Source organism: Glandiceps talaboti, chromosome 11, assembly GCF_964340395.1.
Source record: "Glandiceps talaboti chromosome 11, keGlaTala1.1, whole genome shotgun sequence".
In the NCBI taxonomy this organism is placed as follows: Eukaryota; Metazoa; Hemichordata; class Enteropneusta; family Spengelidae; genus Glandiceps; species Glandiceps talaboti.
In genome coordinates this window covers 5,962,245-5,982,794 of record NC_135559.1, presented here as the reverse complement: position 1 = coordinate 5,982,794, position 20,550 = coordinate 5,962,245, and the positions used below count along the sequence as shown (strand labels likewise).

General features: G+C 33.9%; 2 protein-coding genes across 2 annotated transcripts in view; one reads left to right on the top strand and one right to left on the bottom strand.

Annotated features, from left to right (window-relative positions):
• Nucleotides 1-20,550, top strand: part of LOC144441919 (S-formylglutathione hydrolase-like) — a 134,152-nt gene that overhangs the window by 95,699 nt on the left and 17,903 nt on the right. The gene's annotated exons all lie outside the window — the stretch shown is intronic.
• On the bottom strand, nucleotides 7,788-20,545 carry LOC144442382 (uncharacterized). The gene is made up of 12 exons (XM_078131712.1): nucleotides 20,494-20,545; nucleotides 19,816-19,939; nucleotides 19,478-19,577; nucleotides 18,887-18,945; nucleotides 18,013-18,077; nucleotides 16,809-17,057; nucleotides 15,578-15,620; nucleotides 13,945-14,059; nucleotides 13,525-13,621; nucleotides 12,546-12,615; nucleotides 11,942-12,045; nucleotides 7,788-11,340 (listed from the first exon to the last, which is right to left on the bottom strand). The coding sequence occupies exons 1-12, from the start codon at nucleotides 20,505-20,507 to the stop codon at nucleotides 11,199-11,201; spliced, it is 1,182 nt and encodes a 393-aa protein (XP_077987838.1). The 5' UTR covers nucleotides 20,508-20,545; the 3' UTR covers nucleotides 7,788-11,198.

The following is a 20,550-nucleotide window of genomic DNA, read 5'->3' as shown; positions in this document are numbered from 1 at the left end:
TGTTAAACTTGATCACAGGTTATCCAAATCAAATCAACCATTTTAAATACTGGTGCGCAATAGGGATGCGTTCTCTCACCGTTGTTTTATTGTCTGTTCACCAACAACTGTTGACATGTCTCAGCAAAGCTACTCAAGTTTGCTGACGATACCTTTATTGAAGGGTTAATTTCAAATGCTGATGAAACTAGGGATGAGGTGTGGGGAGGGGGCGGGGTTGATCGGTGCTCAAGTAATAACCTCGAATTAAACTTCCAAAAAGCTAAAGAATTGTTTGTTGACTTTCGCAAAACAAAAGGCTATTGCCAAACTGTCAAAATAGTAGTCTGCTTTAAATTTCTTGGCACATAAATTTCAAATTCAATTAAATGGGAAAGTAATACAACTGCAATTGCAATTGCCAAACAAGCACGACAGCGAATGTTCTTTGTGAGACAACTCAAGAAATTTGGTGTTAGCCAAGGTGTACTAGTGAGTTTTATAGAGCAGTAGTTGAATGTGTTCTCACTTTCTCCATTACTGTTTGGTATGGCAGTGCCACACATCAGGAAAAGACCAGACTTGAGAAAATGGTCAAAACCGCTGCCAAAGTCATTGGCATTGATTTATCCTTTATTGAGCCATTGTGTACTCATGTGTCTGGCAAAGGCAAACAAATCTTTTCAGATGTATCACAACCAAGCACAAAACGTTTTGAATTGGTGTTTTTGTTATTCTATTATTTAAAAGATATCATATCTTATCGACTAGGATTCTCTTACAAAATCTTGCGTTTAGGACAGCATTATAATTGCCTTATACGTAAAGGTCGGATGTCAAAATTGGGCTTTTTACTGGAAATGAGAGCTTCTCCATATGGATATGAATTTTTAATCATAAAAATCTTACGGGGGCAACGGTTGTGGAGATGAATCACTTCAAGCGTTAATTCAATCTATGAGAATTAAATGTCCAATCTATTGAAGAGATGCCATTCAGCTCAGACTGTCTGATTGATAACCACGATATATTCAAACGATTTGTTGTTCTGACACGACATGAACCATTTCTAGGTACCATCAAACTGGTCTCTGTCTGTCTGTCTGTCTGTCTGTCTGTCTGTCTGCCTGCCTGCCTGCCTGCCTGCCTGTCTGTCTGTCTGTCTGTCTGCGTCATCGTTTTCTCAAAAACGGCATGCTCAATACAGACGAAATTTGGTGCACGTACATATTCTTTAGGGTAATGGCTAGAACTGTTCAGGTTTTGGTAAACAACCCATGAATACTAATTTTTATTTTATTTTTTTATTTATTAAGCCTTCACAAGAAGAGAAACCAATGATGAAAAAAGAAAACACGATACATTACAATCAAACAATACAATATATCAAAATGGCATCAACAACATGCTAAGAATTTGACAACTCTGTGGATCCTTCCCATATAAAAGCTGTCTGACACTGTCCGTCAGCCCATCTGACATACGAGATGTTTTCAGATTTCTTAAGACAGATTTAGAGTATTGTATGTCAAACATATATCGATGAAATAAAAACATTATTTTGACACAAATTGCCCGAGTACGGGAGAGTAGATCAATGTGTCCCTTCAGCTTACCACAATATTGCATATTAAGCAGATGCATATAAAAACAACGTGTACTAAAAATCGATTTCATCAGTGTAATGGAATTGATTTCCACTGACGCTTCAATTTGTTATCACATTAATTGCATTCAGAGATAACCACGATATATTGATATACTTACATAATTAATAGTTTTCAGTAATTAGGATATATCTGACGTAATAGGTATGTAACCAGTATCAGTACGACTGTAGCTAGCAGTAGATTAAGGTAGATTTTATATTTTGGCTTGGCGAATACATAATTCTGAGTTAGAATTGAAGAGAAACAAGTGCAGGGTTATTAAATCAGCATTAATTTTAAAACTTCCCATACCACTGTGACGATTGTGGATAGACAATTTTCCCGAGGAACTTAAACAGTATAAGCGATGTGATCATAATAACTTATAAAGCCTGTAGATATAGCTTATAATCTTGACTAATCTGCATATAATTTTTTTTCGCATTATCATATATAGTTAGGCAAGTTTCAAAGTTTAAAGAGTTTGGTATAATCAATTTGCCAAATAAGGGGTACATTATGTACGAGAGCTATCTCAGAATTATATTCCGACAATATGTATAAGAACAACACTAGTACTCAAATGATCTAGTCCTTTCGGAAAGCATCCAGACCGCTGTACATCTAGTTAACAATTTATGACTAAAGACGCCATTTTTCTTATTAATAGCGCATTGCTCCTTTCAATGTGACTTTTGTTATCATATTATAGCATTAAAAATTGATGGAATGAAACAGTTGCAGATACAAATCAAGTGAAAATGGTGCACATATGAAACTATATCCTTGAACATTGAATATTTAAAGCGCCCAATACAGTAGAGCCTTTAGAACATATTGATTTTAGAGAAAGAATCACACACACCTAGAATTTGCCTACGCTGTCTTCAGGCTTCTACTGTAACATGCGACTCGTCAACTGCTCATTCAGATTTTTTTATCATTTAGTGTAATACATTTTGTTATATTTTATGGTATATGGATATCTATATCTTTTTTTTTTCTGATAATGAAAACATAAAATGTATTTCCCTCCACGTTTTGTGTTAAGTATCTTAACACGCAGTAGAATTTTACAGACAATTTGGCCCAATTTTCATAGGTTGATCATTAGAGCATGCAAAGCCTTCGATGTTTGCTCAGGCAATTGTTCTTGGGACTTTGTCCAGGTCCCACGATAAGACAATTTCAAGCACAAATACCCGTAATACAACACAGTTTCTCCTGTTTGTTGTCCTTAAAACTATTTTGTTCATAATATCTTAATATCCGCCATTTCTAAACACCACAACCTTGGTTTTACTAAGATTTACATTCAATTTGTACTAATCACAATATTGTTACTAATTATCGTGCCTTTGGATAGGCTCATTGGAATTCTCAAGTACTGCTATCACAAAGGCTTTACTCTTGCTGCTTAAGTCTCACTTGGGAAATACAACGTATTGTGATCAGGAAGTAAGTCGGATTGATTACGTATGGTTATACAATTAACCAGGTACAAACATTGATTTGCAGGTACTGATATCCCATGGAAATATTGAAAGTAAAAAAACACTCTTCATACAAACAAATTATTACTGCGAACATTTTGTTGTGACCGACCACGGTACATCTAGGGTGAGTGTTCTATCTACAGACTCGAAGGGTAGGCTATATCACTCCGCCTTGTCTCACTCACGACGAGTGCAAATTGGGGGACTCCTGGAGCATTGACTCGAACCGTCAGGTGCTATGTTGCCGGACCTTTGTGACTCTGGGATAGTTTGTGGACTGACTGGGAATCGAAAGCCTTGACAATTTCACATGTACAGTGAGGTGATATGAAGCGTTTAACATAACCGAATAATTTAGATGTCTTGATGTGTGTATTCATCAAAAATATTATTTTAAAAAACAGAAACATTTAACTGCATGGCAAGTTGCTCAAACCCGTGGGGCATTTACAAGTCGTGACTCCGTACATCACTGAGTACAAGCTCAATGTTAATTCGGTTCCATTCTAAATATGACTTTAAGTGTTTTGATTTAACTGAGACAAAATCTGTGTTGTTTATAACAGAATAATAACTTAAGAACCTTATGTTATCGTTCATTACGAGAAATTATCACTACTGTGAAATTGACAGTAGTTTACATAACTTAATCATTCAACAATAATAATTGCCGTAGAATTTACTGGAACAACGTTAACGACGAAGTAAAACCAAAAAAGAAATCTAAATGATTCTGGAAGACCAACATTCAAACCTATAAATCCATACCCTTAAAGTATTGATAGGCACCGTACATGTATTTTCTATAGTCTTAATGCATTACTTACCAGTATCGTACGTGGATGTCTCCCCTCTTCTGCTTTCTATTTCTCTTAGTATATCATTATTGTGTTGTTTTATATCAACGACAGGGTTTTCAGCTTCGTTGCAGAGATTATGCTAATTCTTCATCCGTATGGCAATGAATGATAACATCACATCCCTAGTGTATATAGCTACATCAGTCTCAGGGGATTGGATTTGCATAATGTTCCATAATTTACATAAATACCATATTTGGAATATGGCTAAGAGCCTGAATAATTTGAAAGGAAGTAAACTCGATAATATGATCGTTGGAGCTGATTATATTAAGGTAAAGATATCTTAACTAATATTTAATTCATTCATTAATTCCTTATATAGTTGGATTATCACAAGTCTCTTCAAACATTCCTGATAAATAATTAAAACAAAAATAATGCTTTTTCATTGCTGATACAAGGTTAGTGAATGCCATAGACTTGAGAAGTCTTTTGTATACAATACAAAAAAATGCATCGTTTTCGCCGTCGGTTTCCTGTATGTGTTCTATGATATCATTGAGAGTATAGTTACAAAACTATCATTTGGGATGAATGTGATAACCGGCAGCAAGGGTAATTTGGGACACTTCCTTATCACTGGTTTATCACTGTTCTGTGTTTGATGTCAATATTTACGACTAGGATAATGCGGTCTTACATGACACTGAGTTAACAGCTGTACATTTAGTAGCACTACTTCAGGGCATTAATGAGAAATTTGAATAGAAGAAAATTTGATTTTAATTCCACTTTAATGTAACCAAAAGCATAGTTTTAATGTTATTTTCAAAGAGTAAATCATTTCAAGCAGTGGGACCTCAATGTTTTATAAGTTATTATCAGTGTTATTCATCCTTTTATCCGTAACTTAGCAAATAGTTCCAACTTTAAAAGATGCAAACAATTAAAAAAATATACCCCAAAAAGTATATAGACACGGGCTTTTTCTGTCTGCCAAAGTTAACAGACGAAATCCATCATGACAAAACATATAACCTGAACAATGTGAATGCGAGAATCATTTAATAGAGCAATCTTTGCATGTACAAATATGTATATCCTCATGAAACATCCTGACCACCTCAAAAGATTAATCAACATTTTCAGTGGAAGGTTACATTATGTTTTTGTTAATCGAGAGCTTGTGTGAGACCTTTTCATGTTGTGAAACGTATGGTCATTCCTGAAAAATTTGTTGTCATATGCTTTAGTACTAGTGATATGTTGATTGCCGTGATGCTAACGTCCTTCTAAGCCGAGGTCGATGGGTAAACGTACTTTCAAGATGTATGAAGAGAGAGACAAGTATGATTGAATACAGACGTGGGTTTTTTATCTATGCAAAATACTGCACCCAATGTTGGGCAAATTCAAGATATTGATGTAAAGTCAGAAATGTGTTAGTTCTTTACAAAGGTTGCTATTTTAAATATTACTTATCGTCAAGTTTTATGTATATTCAAATCAAGATTGACGTTTTAAAGTTGACTTGATTTTATAACACATCTATTATTTTATTGCATATGAGATTAGGTTCTTGACATCAGATAAGTAAATTGTGGTCTTATTATTTTGTTTTTAAGATGACGTTTCAATTATTTATACATCATATAATTGCTTTCTTTCTTTCTTTCATTTATAATTAGATGAGTTACAAGACGAAAACGTTACACATACAGCAGGAGATTCAATAAACCAGAATGTGATACAACTGCCGACATTAGACCGTGAACGAACGAAACCTGTTACAAACAAGGAAAGTAAACAACTGAATTGGATTAATGACACTTGGCTCAGCATGTTGGAACAGCAGACACTTGCATTACATACCAAGGTTTGATATGACAGTTTTATGGCCTCTTTATGCATGCATGAAATGCTAGAGGAACTGGAGATTTGTTTGTGAACATGAACTATTATGTAAAGTGGACATAAAACTGTTCTTATCAAATGATGGAGTGTACTAAAAGTCTCTGTACTTCCAACATGATGTGCCAAGTGTTATTAATCCAATTCAACTGAGTGTTTACTTTCTCTGTTTGTAAAAAGTTCCATTCGTCCACGGTCTTGTCTGATGTGGGCAGTTATGTATGATATTTCCTTTTGAAATCAATTCCATCTAGTCTGGTTTTTGATTACTTAGCAGAGATCTAGAGTTTCAAATCAATGTTTTACACAGTAGTATTAACTTGCACAGTATTAGTAAATTCAGTTTATATGGAAGGGGACGTTTTCAAATAGTGAACATCAATATACTGATACATAACAAATGTATAGAATATGAAACTAATCAATAGATCAATTTGTGGAAATTCAGAGTTCAACATTACACGGTAATTTATTCCAAATCAAAACACATTCATCTGATTTTTCAAATCTATATTTTCCATTAACACAGCTGGAGCTTTGGAAATGAACTGTTTGCATGACAACTACCAAAACAAATTGACATATAGTAGTATTATCGAGATTCATCAATAAACTGTTTTAGTTAACTTAGGAAGACCCTATCATTTCATCAAAGTTTATTTTTTGTGTAGCAAAGTAAGATTCATAACTTTCAAATCAATGTTTTTCAGTTGACGAAAAGTTTGTAATATCGAGTATGGGAATATATGAAGGAATACCATTTGTTCTTGTCATCTTTGATGTCGTAAACAAATGGCAAATCCATACCAAATCAACTTCTCCTATATATAATGTTTTTAAAAATCTTTGGAATCAATACTTCACATTGACACAATTCTTGTATATACGTACACGCACTGTTACGTTGTAGGGCAAAGGAGTGTTAAGTACATCTCAAAATAATGTAACGGTTATCCAACGTCAAACAATGTTATTCGTTCAATTTGAAAAGTTAAAAAAAACTACAACCTTCAGTTACTCCAAGGGGCGGGGGAATTGGAAGGTGAGTCACATTTTTTATCGGTCCTCTGGGAGGGCCATATTTTAGAAATATGAAATTATGGGAGGGTCATTTTTATTTTGTGACTTTGGGTTCACAAAAGAAACATCAGACTTGTATTTAGTCATTCAAAAAGACATTCTTTGGCATCTATGGACATAGATATGCGTTGTATACATTGAATTCCTGTAATTAATGGTGTTTTGATGGTATTATTCGCTGTCTATACTTTGTGATGGCATCTAGTGTTATCTGGTATTTTCAAGTTATTTAGACTCATTCTTGTTCATGACAGTAGTTCTATGGCCCTTATCAAAACCTTAACTTAATAAGTGTTACTTGGTGCTATGTTTGATTTATTTCGGTTCTCTATGCCAAATCATGCTCAGTACTGTAATTCTATCTCAGACACTTCAAAACTTAATTTTGACATACAAATTTGTTGCAGTTCAAGCGCTGTGCTGATTATTTTCCTTTTTCATACATCTCATGAAATGCATTAATTATACATGTTGTGATAAATCAGAATGTTATCGTTTGCTTTGCGAGATTTCATAATGCTTAACGTTTTTCATTTTCTATCATATCAATGCATGTTAGCTTTGTTTTGGATAATGTACACGATACAGCTATCTTTGAGAAATGTTGCGATTTGACTTAATTCATTTGAAAGTTACATAGAAACTGAGAGAGAGAGAGAGAGAGAGAGAGAGAGAGAGAGAGAGAGAGAGAGAGAGAGAGAGAGAGAGAGAGAGAGAGAGAGAGAGAGAGAGAGAGAGAGAGATATATGGGCAGTTCTGCGAAGAATTGAAAGTTCATTCATTCATTCAAAGCAAATACACTCCACACTGCTAGCACTGTGTTTACACTTACAATTCATTCTTTTAATTCTTAATGTCTGACATCTCTACATTTATGCTCTTCAACATAATTGTTCATCATCTGAACAGAATGATTGTCACATAAAATACTCAAACACTTAAGTTTGCTTTGTGCAGGTATACATCATTGTTAATATATTCACACAGAGATGAAAACTGCAGTGTTAACATCTATCAATCAACCATTTACTACTCAACAATTTACAAGAATTATTACATATCAGAAGTTGAAAGAAAACTATAAACAAATAAATAATACATATGAAGGTTAACACATTGTAATTTATATTGCACTATTCGACTATTTTGTCTTATATCGAAAAGGTATTCTGATGGCAGGATAAACAATTTGTTTATCCTGCCATCATAATACCTTTTCGATATAAGACTTACAAGCTGCCTTTTTGAATATTATAATAAGTTATTCTGGGTGTTTTGGACTATCTACATCTTTTACTATGTATTATGCAGTAAAGTTCATTGGTTGGATATCAGTTTGGTAGAAAGTCTAATTACAGTCAGCTTTAGCCAACGATTCATTCACTCATACTCATATGTACAAGATTTCTGAGTACATTGTGATAGGAAAAGATGGTGTACTGGAAGGAGTTGGTCGATAACTTATAGTTGAATCTTGTATATTATATTCACTACATGTAACACAACATACTGTCACACATTGCACTTTGCTTGACTGTCTTTGCAGACACGCTAGTATTTTGATTGTTCATATATGCTTCAGAAAATGCACTATTCAAATGAGGAGAGGTACAGATTAAACTGCATATGGTTATTTACATGTGGTGGTATAAAAAAAATGTGGTCCACTCACGCACTAGCGAATTTGTACATTACAAAATTTAGCCGTGAGTCACAAGTTTCAAATCAAAAACATTTTAAATTAATTCTAGAGTGAAATTTTATCTTCAAATTAATTAAGTACCCTTCAAAGCATGACAACACATAATGGAAATATAATACATCAATGTACATATGAAAATGGGATAAATGGCACCTCTGGTATATCATTCTTTAAACCTTTCATTACCATAATACACAAATATACTCGAATTTTTATAATTTGAACTAAGCTGTACAACTGAACAGCCTATTTAAAAGACAGAAACACCATGCACACTAATTCTTACACTCATTAAAACATTGCACTGTATTAGTTTACTTTATTATAGCATTAACATCACCACTTATGTATCGATTGGCACTAAAAATCACTTGGCTTGACTTAAAACCAACTTATAAAATTAATGTTAACTTCAGGTTACTACATGAAAGCTTATTCTTCACATCTAAAACTTTCACAATGAGGTGATGACTATAAAGTCATTGACATCACACACAAGGTCTAAAACGTGATGGTGACTAAAAACGTCACTTGACATTACATGTCCTATAGTAAATATTTTGATATAAGTTTCTTGTTATATAAATTTTACTTAATCTGATAAATATTACAGGCTAAATATCAAACAAATACTCTGTGATTTATGGCAAGACAATAGAGTAATACGTTACAGCCTCAATTGACAATAAATTAGCATGATTACTATGAATCAAGTCACAGTTTATCCAGACAAAATTTCATTGTACCTTCCCATATAAGGCAGCCATCTTTTCTTACAGAACACTTGATTACTTTACAAGGCAACAATTTTGTCTTTGCACCCATATAAGGTATCAACTCTGTCTTTGCTCCCATAAAGGGATCAGTTCTGTCTTTACTCCCATATAAGGTATCAATTTTGTCATTGCTCCACATGAGGTATCAACTGTGTCTTTGCTCCCATAAAAGGGATCAGTTCTGTCTTTGTTCCCATTTTAGGTATCAATGCTGTCAGTGCTACCATATAAGGTATCATTTGTCTCTGCGCCCATATAAGGTATCAATTCTGTTTTGTTCTCATATAAGGCAACAATTGTGTCCTGTTGTCCCATATTAGGCAATAGTTAAACTATTTGCCCATATTTGGCAATAATAGACTGTCTGCTATTAGATTGTTCACCATATTAGGCTACAGTTATTCTCCTAGGTCCATATATGGAAAACAATTACCATTTGTCCCATATATAGTATAAATCAGATCATGGCAAACCACTAGAGATATTGCCTTTACAAATTATACAGATGTACGCACACATTTCTTAGAATGATTCAGCTTTCATTGTATGTATTCACAAAGTTTAACATGAAAACATGTTTCTGTAAATACAGTTAGATTACTGTTACCTGTGCTCTGATAAGCTACACTTGAGATAAAACATATCAAAGATGATTGCAGTAAACGTCAGTCATTATCACTTTCTCATTATTTTTTCTGTAAATGAAACTCATAATATATATAGGCTCTATATATTGCACAAAGCTCAATAACAGACATACACAATAACCACGAGATTTTCAAATTCCATATTTTAACACCATATAAAATCCATACTAAAACTTACTGACTGCCTTATACATTGGCCATTCTTCAGTGAAATGTTGGAATACAAAGACACAAGACAGTGACAACAATACTAAATTCTATAATCAAGATTGCCATCACTTTACTTGAATGTCAACAAATAAAAAATTAGACACCTCTTTTTATCTTAGTGAATATACACCACTTAATGACAGGAATTTACTTTTGCTACTGGTAAACAATAACCCTTAAATCCCGATGAAAGAATGTGGGATATCTATATATGATTTATTGCAAATTATATTATGACATAATATCTCAAGGATGAATTGGCTGGATGAAGACACATCACCTTGGATAATATAATTATAATATATGACGGCCAAGCCTATTTTGCAAAATTTGAGGAAAATTATGCGTGTTAATACATTATAGTATGCAATTTTAGTATGATAGCAATGAGAGACCAGGGAATATATCCAGTATTTCTAGTTTATCCTTGACAACTGTAACCTGTATTTTGTACAATCTGAACCCTGTTGTTCCTGAAACAAAACTGGTTCTCTCAACCTTCACAACTTTTGATTTGTTCTTTCTATCAGGGTAAGTCTTGGTATGCCATCAGGGTAGGTCTTGGCCTGCCACCAGAGTAATTCTTGGCATGTCACCTGGGTAATTCTTGGCATGCTATCAGGGTAAGTCTTGGTATGCCATCAGGGTAAGTCTTGGCCTGCCACCAGGGTAATTCTTGGCATGTCACCACGGTATCTCTTGAAATGTCACTAGGGTAATTCTTTGCATGCCACCAGGGTAATTCTTGGCATGTCATCAGGGTAATTCTTGGCATGTCATCAGGGTAATTCTTTGCATGCCACCAGGGTAATTCTTGGCATGTCATCAGGGTAATTCTTGGCATGTCATTAGGGTAAATTCTTGGCATGCCACCAGGGTAATTCTTGGCATGTCACCAAGGTAATTTTTGACAGGTGATCAGAGGTGAAGATCTTCCAAGGCACTTCAGAATCTCAGTTCTTTCTTCATCACAAGTTCATAGGTTGAGATAAAGATATCATAGACAACAGCAAACATGAAGTAGAAGAACAACAGATAATGAAGTGGATACATGCATTTATTCATCTGCCACGGAACTTTTAAATCTCTGTAAAACAAGAAACCATTATTAATTATTATCCTTCTAAATTAAAGGGCAAAATAATCACATTTTAGTGTGCTTTTTGTTTAAAGGACTGTGACCAATTAGGATTTGGAAGAAACAAAGTTGTCAGAGCTGTACACAAAGTTGCCTGAGAAAGCTATACAGAGAGTTGCCTGACAAAGCTATGGCAGAAAATTGGCATAATATTTACATAATCATGGTGGACAACTGAACAACTTGGATGTGAAGTAAATTTTACTATCCACGGATAGTCCTAACCTTATCCCTGAAGTGAACATGTCGTACGTATGTCAATGAATGTCGTAATACATGTAATATAGTCCTGTGCAAGCAAAAATGCTACATTTGTTTTGTTATGCAAATAAATGAGGGCACTCATGAATAATTCATAGCAATGAAAGTACGGTGGGTTAGAACAGTCATCTTGACTCCATCGAACGTCCAACGCACACCATGTTTAAATTCTGTTAATTTCAGCAGCAAAAATAGTATTAAAGATAAATTACAAAAAAAAGTCAAGAGAAATGTTCATAGTCTAGGTTACACCCTAGAAGAGCAATAATGTGAAAATATTTCAACTTACTTATAATTTTTCCTTCTTGCCATTTTAATCATGATAAAGACAAAGAATCCAACTTCTAAATTAAGTACAAGTGACGCTACTTTATCAAGCATTGTTACAAAACCCTGCAATAAACAACATTTCAGTTATATTAATTAATCTGATCTTCACAATAACTGGTAAGAGGCACAACAGTTGACACATGTTGACATTTGTCAATAGTATCTGTTGGTAGTGTGTCGATAAGTTTAAATCTTGAGCCAAACTTCAGTTTTGAAACTGTCACCATATTAAAACTGTACTAGTTGTAACTGGAGTATTATTTGTGATCAGATGACTACAATAAATTATTAAAATACCTATTATTAGATATTGTACATATTAACAAGTGTCCCATATTATCCATTAGCAGTACAGACACAGGTTGAAATTGTGATTGCCAAGGGCACTGATCCCAAAAATCAATTAGATTTGATTTATCATGTATACAGCTGCCAATAATGTTTACCCACAGGTGATGCAATAATGTTAACCATGTACGATATTTAATATGAATAACAGACAGAAGATTTTAAAAAAAAAAACGTTCCACCTGCAGCTATAATAGTGTATACGAAGTACTGACCTTTGGGTTCAACATTGAAACTGTAAATACAATACCAAATGCTGCAAGTGATAGAAATGACCTGCATACACTGTAAAAAAAAAAATAAACACAATTATTAGAACAAAAGACTTAAAGTATCTCCTTACGAGAGAATACATCTGAAAATCAGTCTCAGTTTATCTATCAATCACATCCTATGCACACAATTACAAAGTTTTCGCACACTTTCTGTTTTTTGCAATTCATTGAGTCACAAACACTGACTTTGGTCTATAAATTCACGTTGTTTTTTGAAGTATGAAAAGACAGTAAAGCTGTTTTATTGATTAAAAATTTATAAATCTAAAATAAATACAATGCAATGCAATGCAATGCGATGCAATGCGATGCAATGCAATGCAATACAATACAATTCAATACAATTCAATGCAATGCAATGCAATGCAATACAATACAATACAATACAATGCAATACAATACAATACAATACAATACAATGCAATGCAATGCAATGCAATACAATGCAATGCAATACAATACAATGCAATGCAATACAATACAATACAATACAATACAATACAATGCAATGCAATGCAATACAATACAATTCAATGCAATGCAATGCAATGCAATGCAATGCAATGCAATGCAATGCAATGCAATGCAATGCAATGCAATACAATACAATACAATGCAATGCAATGCAATGCAATGCAATACAATACAATACAATGCAATGCAATGCAATGCAATGCAATGCAATGCAATGCAATACAATACAATGCAATGCAATGCAATGCAATGCAATGCAATACAATACAATACAATACAATACAATACAATACAATTTATTACTAGCACAGGGAGAAACTGACATGTCTGCTTTGAATTAAACATACAAAAAAAATTAGCCATTTGTCATCCATATTACAACCTTAATAATAAGATGCTGGGATTCACTTGCTTGCATTTCTAGTTGTATGATTTTAAAACTTACCATTTCCCTGAACAGCATTCACATTTACTCTTAACATGGACTGCAGCATAGTTGATAAAATGATCCTGTGTCCAGAGAGAATCCAGCCATCCTGACACTGCAAACAAAACACTAACTGATTGGTAAAGATTATCTTTATAATAATTCCCGACTTCTAATTTCAGTTAAATACAAACAAACTGTTTTCAGATGATTTGGTACAAAGCTGAGAGGCAGATCAAGTATTCTAAATTAAGAATGAAGGCTTGATCATTTTTTTTTATCAAAATGTCCATCTAAACTTAGGAATTCTTTATCACTGAACTTAAGACAAGTTTCAACACTGAATATGTCCAAGAACAAACTGTAGAGTCACACATCTGTTCAAATAACAATAATAATGTTAGTTTTTAATGTTAGGATATTTCAGTATATACTTACATGTGTGTATCATGGCAGACCCAATTGTTAAAAATGATACTGTTATACTGATTATTATAAACATTTCAACTAAAAGAGCAACCCAGTTATACTCGGGGTACTCTGCCTCAATAATCTGAAACAGAACAAAATATAAAGATGTTTCTTTTTAAAGTTAATAACACACTAACAGACATCCCATTTGTACAGCAATGCTCGGTACATGCAATAGCTTTTTACCTCATGCTAGAGTAACAAGAGAACGAGAAGGCTGACTTATTTTAAGTACCTACTAGAGTTTTTTACCTCATGCTAGAGGATAAAAAGAGAATGAGAAGGTTGACTTATTTTCAGTACCTACTAGAGCTTTTTACCTCATGCTAGAGTGTAAAAAGAGAATGAGAAGGTTGACTTATTTTCATGTGTGCCTATAGTAATGCATGTGAAGAGTGTGGAGTGGAAGTTATGGAGTCAACCAAGAAATAGAATGTTTACTATTTCTATGATGTGCCTAGGCAATAATGTTCTATTTCAGGTACTGAGAATTGTGTACAGTATAATACAATAAGGTAATTCCTGGTACCTACAATAATATTTTACATGTTGCTAGAGGGTCAGAATAGAACAAGGTTAATTTATTCTCAGTGATAAATATAGTAATGTATGCATAGAGCATGGAGTGAAAGTCATGATGTTAACCAAGAAATGAAATGATTGTTTTCATGATGTGCCTCGGTTCATATATTCATTCATATACTGGGATCATCTGGCAAGAGGATCCATGATATGATTATCTAGTTATGTGAGATTTACTAATTTACAGAAAACTTTAAAAGCACACAAGCTGAGTTTATACAAGTTGGGCATAATTTTTGCTGTAGGTTAAAAGACATGTAGTATTCTAACTATTAAATAAATCATGCTTACTCCCAATGAATTGCTATTGGCTTAACTCAAACTCAGTAATCAGGAATAATGAATAAATGATTCGATCACATAATTTATTCATCACTTGCTAATGAAAGAACTCATATCTGGTATTTTGGGATAATAAAAAAGAATGATTCGGTTGACATCATTTATTATATGCATACTAAATATCAAGGTTACCACTGTGACTATTATGCTATCAAGTGTGTTAACAATGCCAAACATGATTTCAGTGCCATCACAGGCATGTATGAATATTAAAGGTGATTTTAAATGGTGGCCCCATATCACAACCTTGAAAAATGTTATTCATATATCTTTGCAAAGCTGACTATTCAAAATTACATGATAAGTGAGAAAAAATGAGTTAAAACTGGCGGACTAAGACGAAATGCTCTCCTCTATGACATCATAATCCCCTAGGACTAGGCAGTATAACTGTAAATTCATGGCTGCTCGGATCGGCTGCTGGTCGCCAATTTTAACTCTTTTTTCTCAATTATCATGCAGTTCTGAATAGTTAGCTTTGCATTTACTGGTTAAGAGACATCTAAAGAACATTCCTCAAGGTTGTGTTATGGGGCATTTAAAATCACCTTTGGACCTTTAATATTATACTGGACAGTATAGGTTTTATGTAAGTATTGTCACTAGAGTCAAATAGGATACCGACTCAGCTTGTGCCACTTTTAACACAATGACAGAGAAGAGTGATAAAACTTACTTTTATAAGAGGAATAGTGGCTATTTCTCCCTGTTCTTTAGAACTGTTCACAAAGACAGGAAGAAAGAGAGTTTCAAAGTTGTGAAGAAATCTGACTACTTTACTGAGAAACGTTAAACATTAATACATGTATTAGAGAACCTATGTTAGGACTGTATGCACATATGTGTAGAAAGAGTGAGTTTGGTTTCTTTATTTAAATTTCTATGATTTCTAAATATATTTGATTCAACAATACATCTGTTCATAAATCATACACATCTTACAATGACATAATACTATTAAACATTGATTTTGTGGTATTAAAAACACAAATATCAATGAGTTTTAGGCAAAAAAAAAAGAATTGTTTCTGGTCAGGTCAGGACAGATTGTCTAAAATGTGTGACAACACGTTTTCTTCTTTGTTTGTTTTTTTGGTTTTTTTAATTCTCAACAAGCCTGTTACACTCAATCTACTATTATGGCAGTTACTGTTCTTTTTATTCATTACTTTAGAGCAAGTGTGTACTTGGGGGGCAGATATCATTTGCCTGTTCATGATTGACTCTGCAGTTGTATTCACTGAAGTAGGGAGGGTTATTTTTGTGGTTCTCCCCAGGATCTGCAGACTGCATGTGCTGGACAAACACACACACACAAAAGACAGCGGCGAGGGTATTTAAGTGATGCACGCGCTGACCAGAAACAATTCTTTTTTCTTCTTTTTTTTTGGCCTTACATACACAGAAATGTCTTTATAAAGGATAACTTGACATGGTGTTCACCTAAATCTAAATTTAAGGATTTCACAACTGTCCATCTGCTTGTGGCGTTCAGAACAAAATAAACGATACAAAATGATGGAAATAGAGGTAAATGAAGGCATCTAGCCACTTTCACCACATCAGATTTTAATCAGATTGCATCTGTGATAGACTGAGTACCGCAGTGAATTACCACTGGTGGTGAATCACTGCTAATAATCCACATTCTATCTATTCATAAATTGCTAATGATTATTCAATATCTTACATGGACGTTCATTTCTGTCTTTCTGTAATAAGACATTATCATATCTACAGTGTTATGAAAAATTCTCTTGAAATGGGTTATCATATCAACCCCATTGTGATTATATGTCTTTACTGAACAGCGGTCTAAGGCTTAGAAGTAAAATGACATATTATTTATAAGATACGAACAAAGATTGTTGTAATGTTGATGTCGAAGAAAGTAACATAACACCAACCTGTGGAGAGATATATTGCGGAGACAATTGACAACTGGATGTGTGGTAGTTGGTAGTATTGTAGAAACACTTAATGAGATATGTGATGCTATTTCTGTTGTTGTTAATGTTGCTGCAGATTGTGCTGCAGCTGTTGATGATGATTGTTGTGTTGCTGCACTGCTAGCTGTGCTATTGTCAAGTACATCTCTACCTATCATACTTTGGAGGCAATTCAGTTGTGGTACGATTTCAAGAACAGCCCAACACCTGCAATAAGATGAAGCACAATTAGTGACACAGAATATTCATGACTCCTTAGTGCTTATTACTTGACTCCTTAGTGCTTATTACTTGACTCCTTAGTGTTCATTACTTTTAAACAAAACAATCATGACTATTTACATTCTGCTATACATTTCCATTTCTATGAGACCATGTGTGTCCATTAAGGAAATACATTGAACAATGATACAATATATGGTAAAGAGATTTATATAAGCACCTGGTATCAATCATGCAATGCTCACTGGTACTTTACAATAAATACTGTCACAAATAAGCTCTCTTCGAGACTCGAGAATATATGTCTTTAGTCTTGACTCAAAAGTCTCAATACTGGGTGCAGAGCAGAGAGTGGTGAGCAGTTTGTTCCAAAGAGTTGCAATGGCATAGATGAAAGACAATGAACGAGGAAAGTTTCAATTCTGTGTATCTCAGTAAACATGCATAAGGCCAAAAAAAATATATATATCTGGTTCTGGTCAGCGTGCGCGTGCCCTTAATACCCTCGCGTCGATCCTTTTTTTACTGATAATTTTTGCTTTTCCGTTCCTTATTTATTCCTGATATCAGGAGAACAAGCAGCTGAAATCTACCCTACATGCCAAGGCTGCTTAAATACAAAGCCTAAACTGCTTCGAAGAAAACGGTAGTTTTTCAAGAGATAAATATGATAGAACAGAGTATGTAAAGTGTCAAAAAAATGTATATTTACTAATTTGCAAAAAAAAAATAAAAAATTAGGAAAAAAAAAATTCGCATCGTCACACCACTTTAGAAAGTTTACCCAGACCAGAACCAGATATATATTTTTTCAATATATATGATAGAAAATCATGAAATGACTCTTGAGAACCCAAAAGTTTGAACTAGTTGAAAGAATATTGGCAAAGGTGAATGAATTTAATGAAACGCTGATGAATTTTAGTGAATGATGACTTACCAAACAATATTTAATATTGCACAAGTAGTTAATCCTGCAAAAACCGATTTGAAAAATCCTTTCACCTGAATAAAAAAGTAAAACAATCATACTTAATACATTAAAGTTTCAACACTGTTACTTGACCATTTAGAGGACAGTTTTGTGTTTTATTTTTTCTGTTATTTAAAGAATACATCAAACTGATCAATTACAGATGCAAACAAATTAACACAACCATGTCACATGAAATTCAAAATGTTACAAAATGCTTCACTATGTTTCATCTCTTGTTCTATATTAAATCTCATATTAAATTCATTTCTTAGCATAGTATGTAGAGGGCAGTGTTCTTACATAACACTTTTAAAGGGCTATATTAGCGTTATCTATCAGTGGAGTTATATGGATTACATGACAGCATTCTTTTGTTCAGAACCAACGTTTTCTATATCTCTGTTCAACAACCATTTTTAAAACCTAGACTTTAATCCTAATCTGAAATGTTTGGATTAGGTTTACAATTTAGATCTGAAAACCACTTGTCTGTATCTGGCAGAGTTTCAACAGCTGCAATCGACTATATATAAAATACCTGTATGTATTTCAACAGTTGCAATCTACTACATACGTGTGTTTCTACAGCTGCAATCTACTACATACCTGTGTTTCTACAGCTGCAATCTACTACATACCTGTATGTGTTTCAATAGTGCAATCTACTACATACCTGCGTTTCAACAGCTGCAATCTACTACATCCCTGTTTTTCAACAGCTGCAATCTACTACATACCTGTGTTTCAACAGCTGCAATCTACTACATACCTGTTTCAACTTTCAACAGCTGCAATCTACTACATACCTGTGTTTCAACAGCTGCAATCTACTACATACCTGTGTTTCTACAGCTGCAATCTTTCCAAACAGCATTGGCATCACATTGATAATACCTCCTGTAAAAGATCATTACTTTGTTACTTTTTATTGTTGTTTATCTTTATTTGCCATACCTTATTTTTATTTACAGTATTTGTATATATGTTTATTTTGGGCCCCTGAGAAGATCAGGGCCACCATCGATTTGCAAAGGTTATAACACACAAACTGTGCGAAATTAATTTTTAACATTCAGCTTTCGATTTGCTTGGTTGACAATCCTCATCAAAATGACAAATTCCATAGTTACAGCTGACCACTAGGTGTGGTCACATGTTTATCCTGATGAAAATGAAAGTCATTATTGTTACATTCAGGTAAAAACATAAAATCTTAACAGTTGTTGAATATAAATTGCTGTGATCTGAACACTGTTTCATCAATGGGGACAACCAAAACAGGTTTCAAAAGTATGTGTAACTTATCACATCTCAAAATAATCCTTTGCCTGAATTGCTTCTATCTGTGTAGTAACAGCCTAAAATAGTGCTACAACATCAAGTTCATAACAGGTCTTATATCGAATATGTTGCGATAAAAAAAACTGACCTAGTGCCACAGTGCCCATTAAAAATGGCGATCCAATGTATCTGAAGTCATTTTCAACAGGATTAGCTACTTCAGTGCCAATGAGGAATGTAACTGCCACCTAAAAACCAATAAATAAAGTTATGAATATCCTACACTTTTATCACCAAGTTAGTCTAGGTTACCCAGACTCTCACCGTTGATAATAGCAAGCGAAAGTGCTGCAAAAAACACCACAAACATCAGTGCAACCCTAACCTGATGTGTTTCGGTACTGTACTGAAGTGCAAATACCACTAGCATGCATGTGAACTATTTAAAGTAATCATTTGTACATATGTACCGGGGTAGTTACTTACCGTTGCTACCAATAATGAGCCCTTCACAAATGTTAGTATAGATACCACAGGTTGTATACATGGCTGGGCAAACACTATCCCAAATGCCAATACCCATATAAATGCTGGTATCACATACTGGTAGCTATAGTTACGAAAGTAATGCATAAAGTTACCACAAGTAGACTAAAAGAAAGATAAGCTAGTATATGTATATTATCTGATTCTGCTCATGGCAGTCTACTTCATTCATAATACAGAATACAACACAAAGGAAATGTGTTAGTTAATTAATGATACATATCTATGGAAGATACATCTACCATTTAATTGTTGTTCCAAGAATCAGGAAAAAATTTAATTACAATCACTCAGGAACAGTAATGGTTGTAACTCTCCCATCCACCTATTGTGGACTTGATCAGATAATCTGTGATAAAACTTTGGAACAGCAAGTATGATAGGGTTGCAACACTTTGATCTATCTACTCTGGTCTTGAACTTTGGAACAGCAAGTATGATAGGGTTGCAACAATTTGATCTATCTAATCTGGCCTTGAACTTTGGAACAGCAAGTATGATATGGTTGCAACACTTCCATCCACCTACTGTGCACTTGATTAGGCAAACTGATAAACCTCTGCCATATGATTTTTAACAATATTAACAGATTAACAATAACAATGACATTATACTTACTTGATACCAATCATCACAGCATAGGCCTGACTGCCAGCTAATGCATAGCTGATTAGG

What these genes read in the sequence shown, in the direction of transcription:
- LOC144442382 (XM_078131712.1), bottom strand. An exon ending in AATGGGCACTGTGGCACTAG is followed by an intron (nt 18,946 to 19,477) that starts GTCAGTTTTTTT and finishes GATCTTTTACAG; the next exon opens with GAGGTATTATCAATGTGATG. An exon ending in CCACTATTCCTCTTATAAAA is followed by an intron (nt 14,060 to 15,577) that starts GTAAGTTTTATC and finishes GTTCTGTTTCAG; the next exon opens with ATTATTGAGGCAGAGTACCC.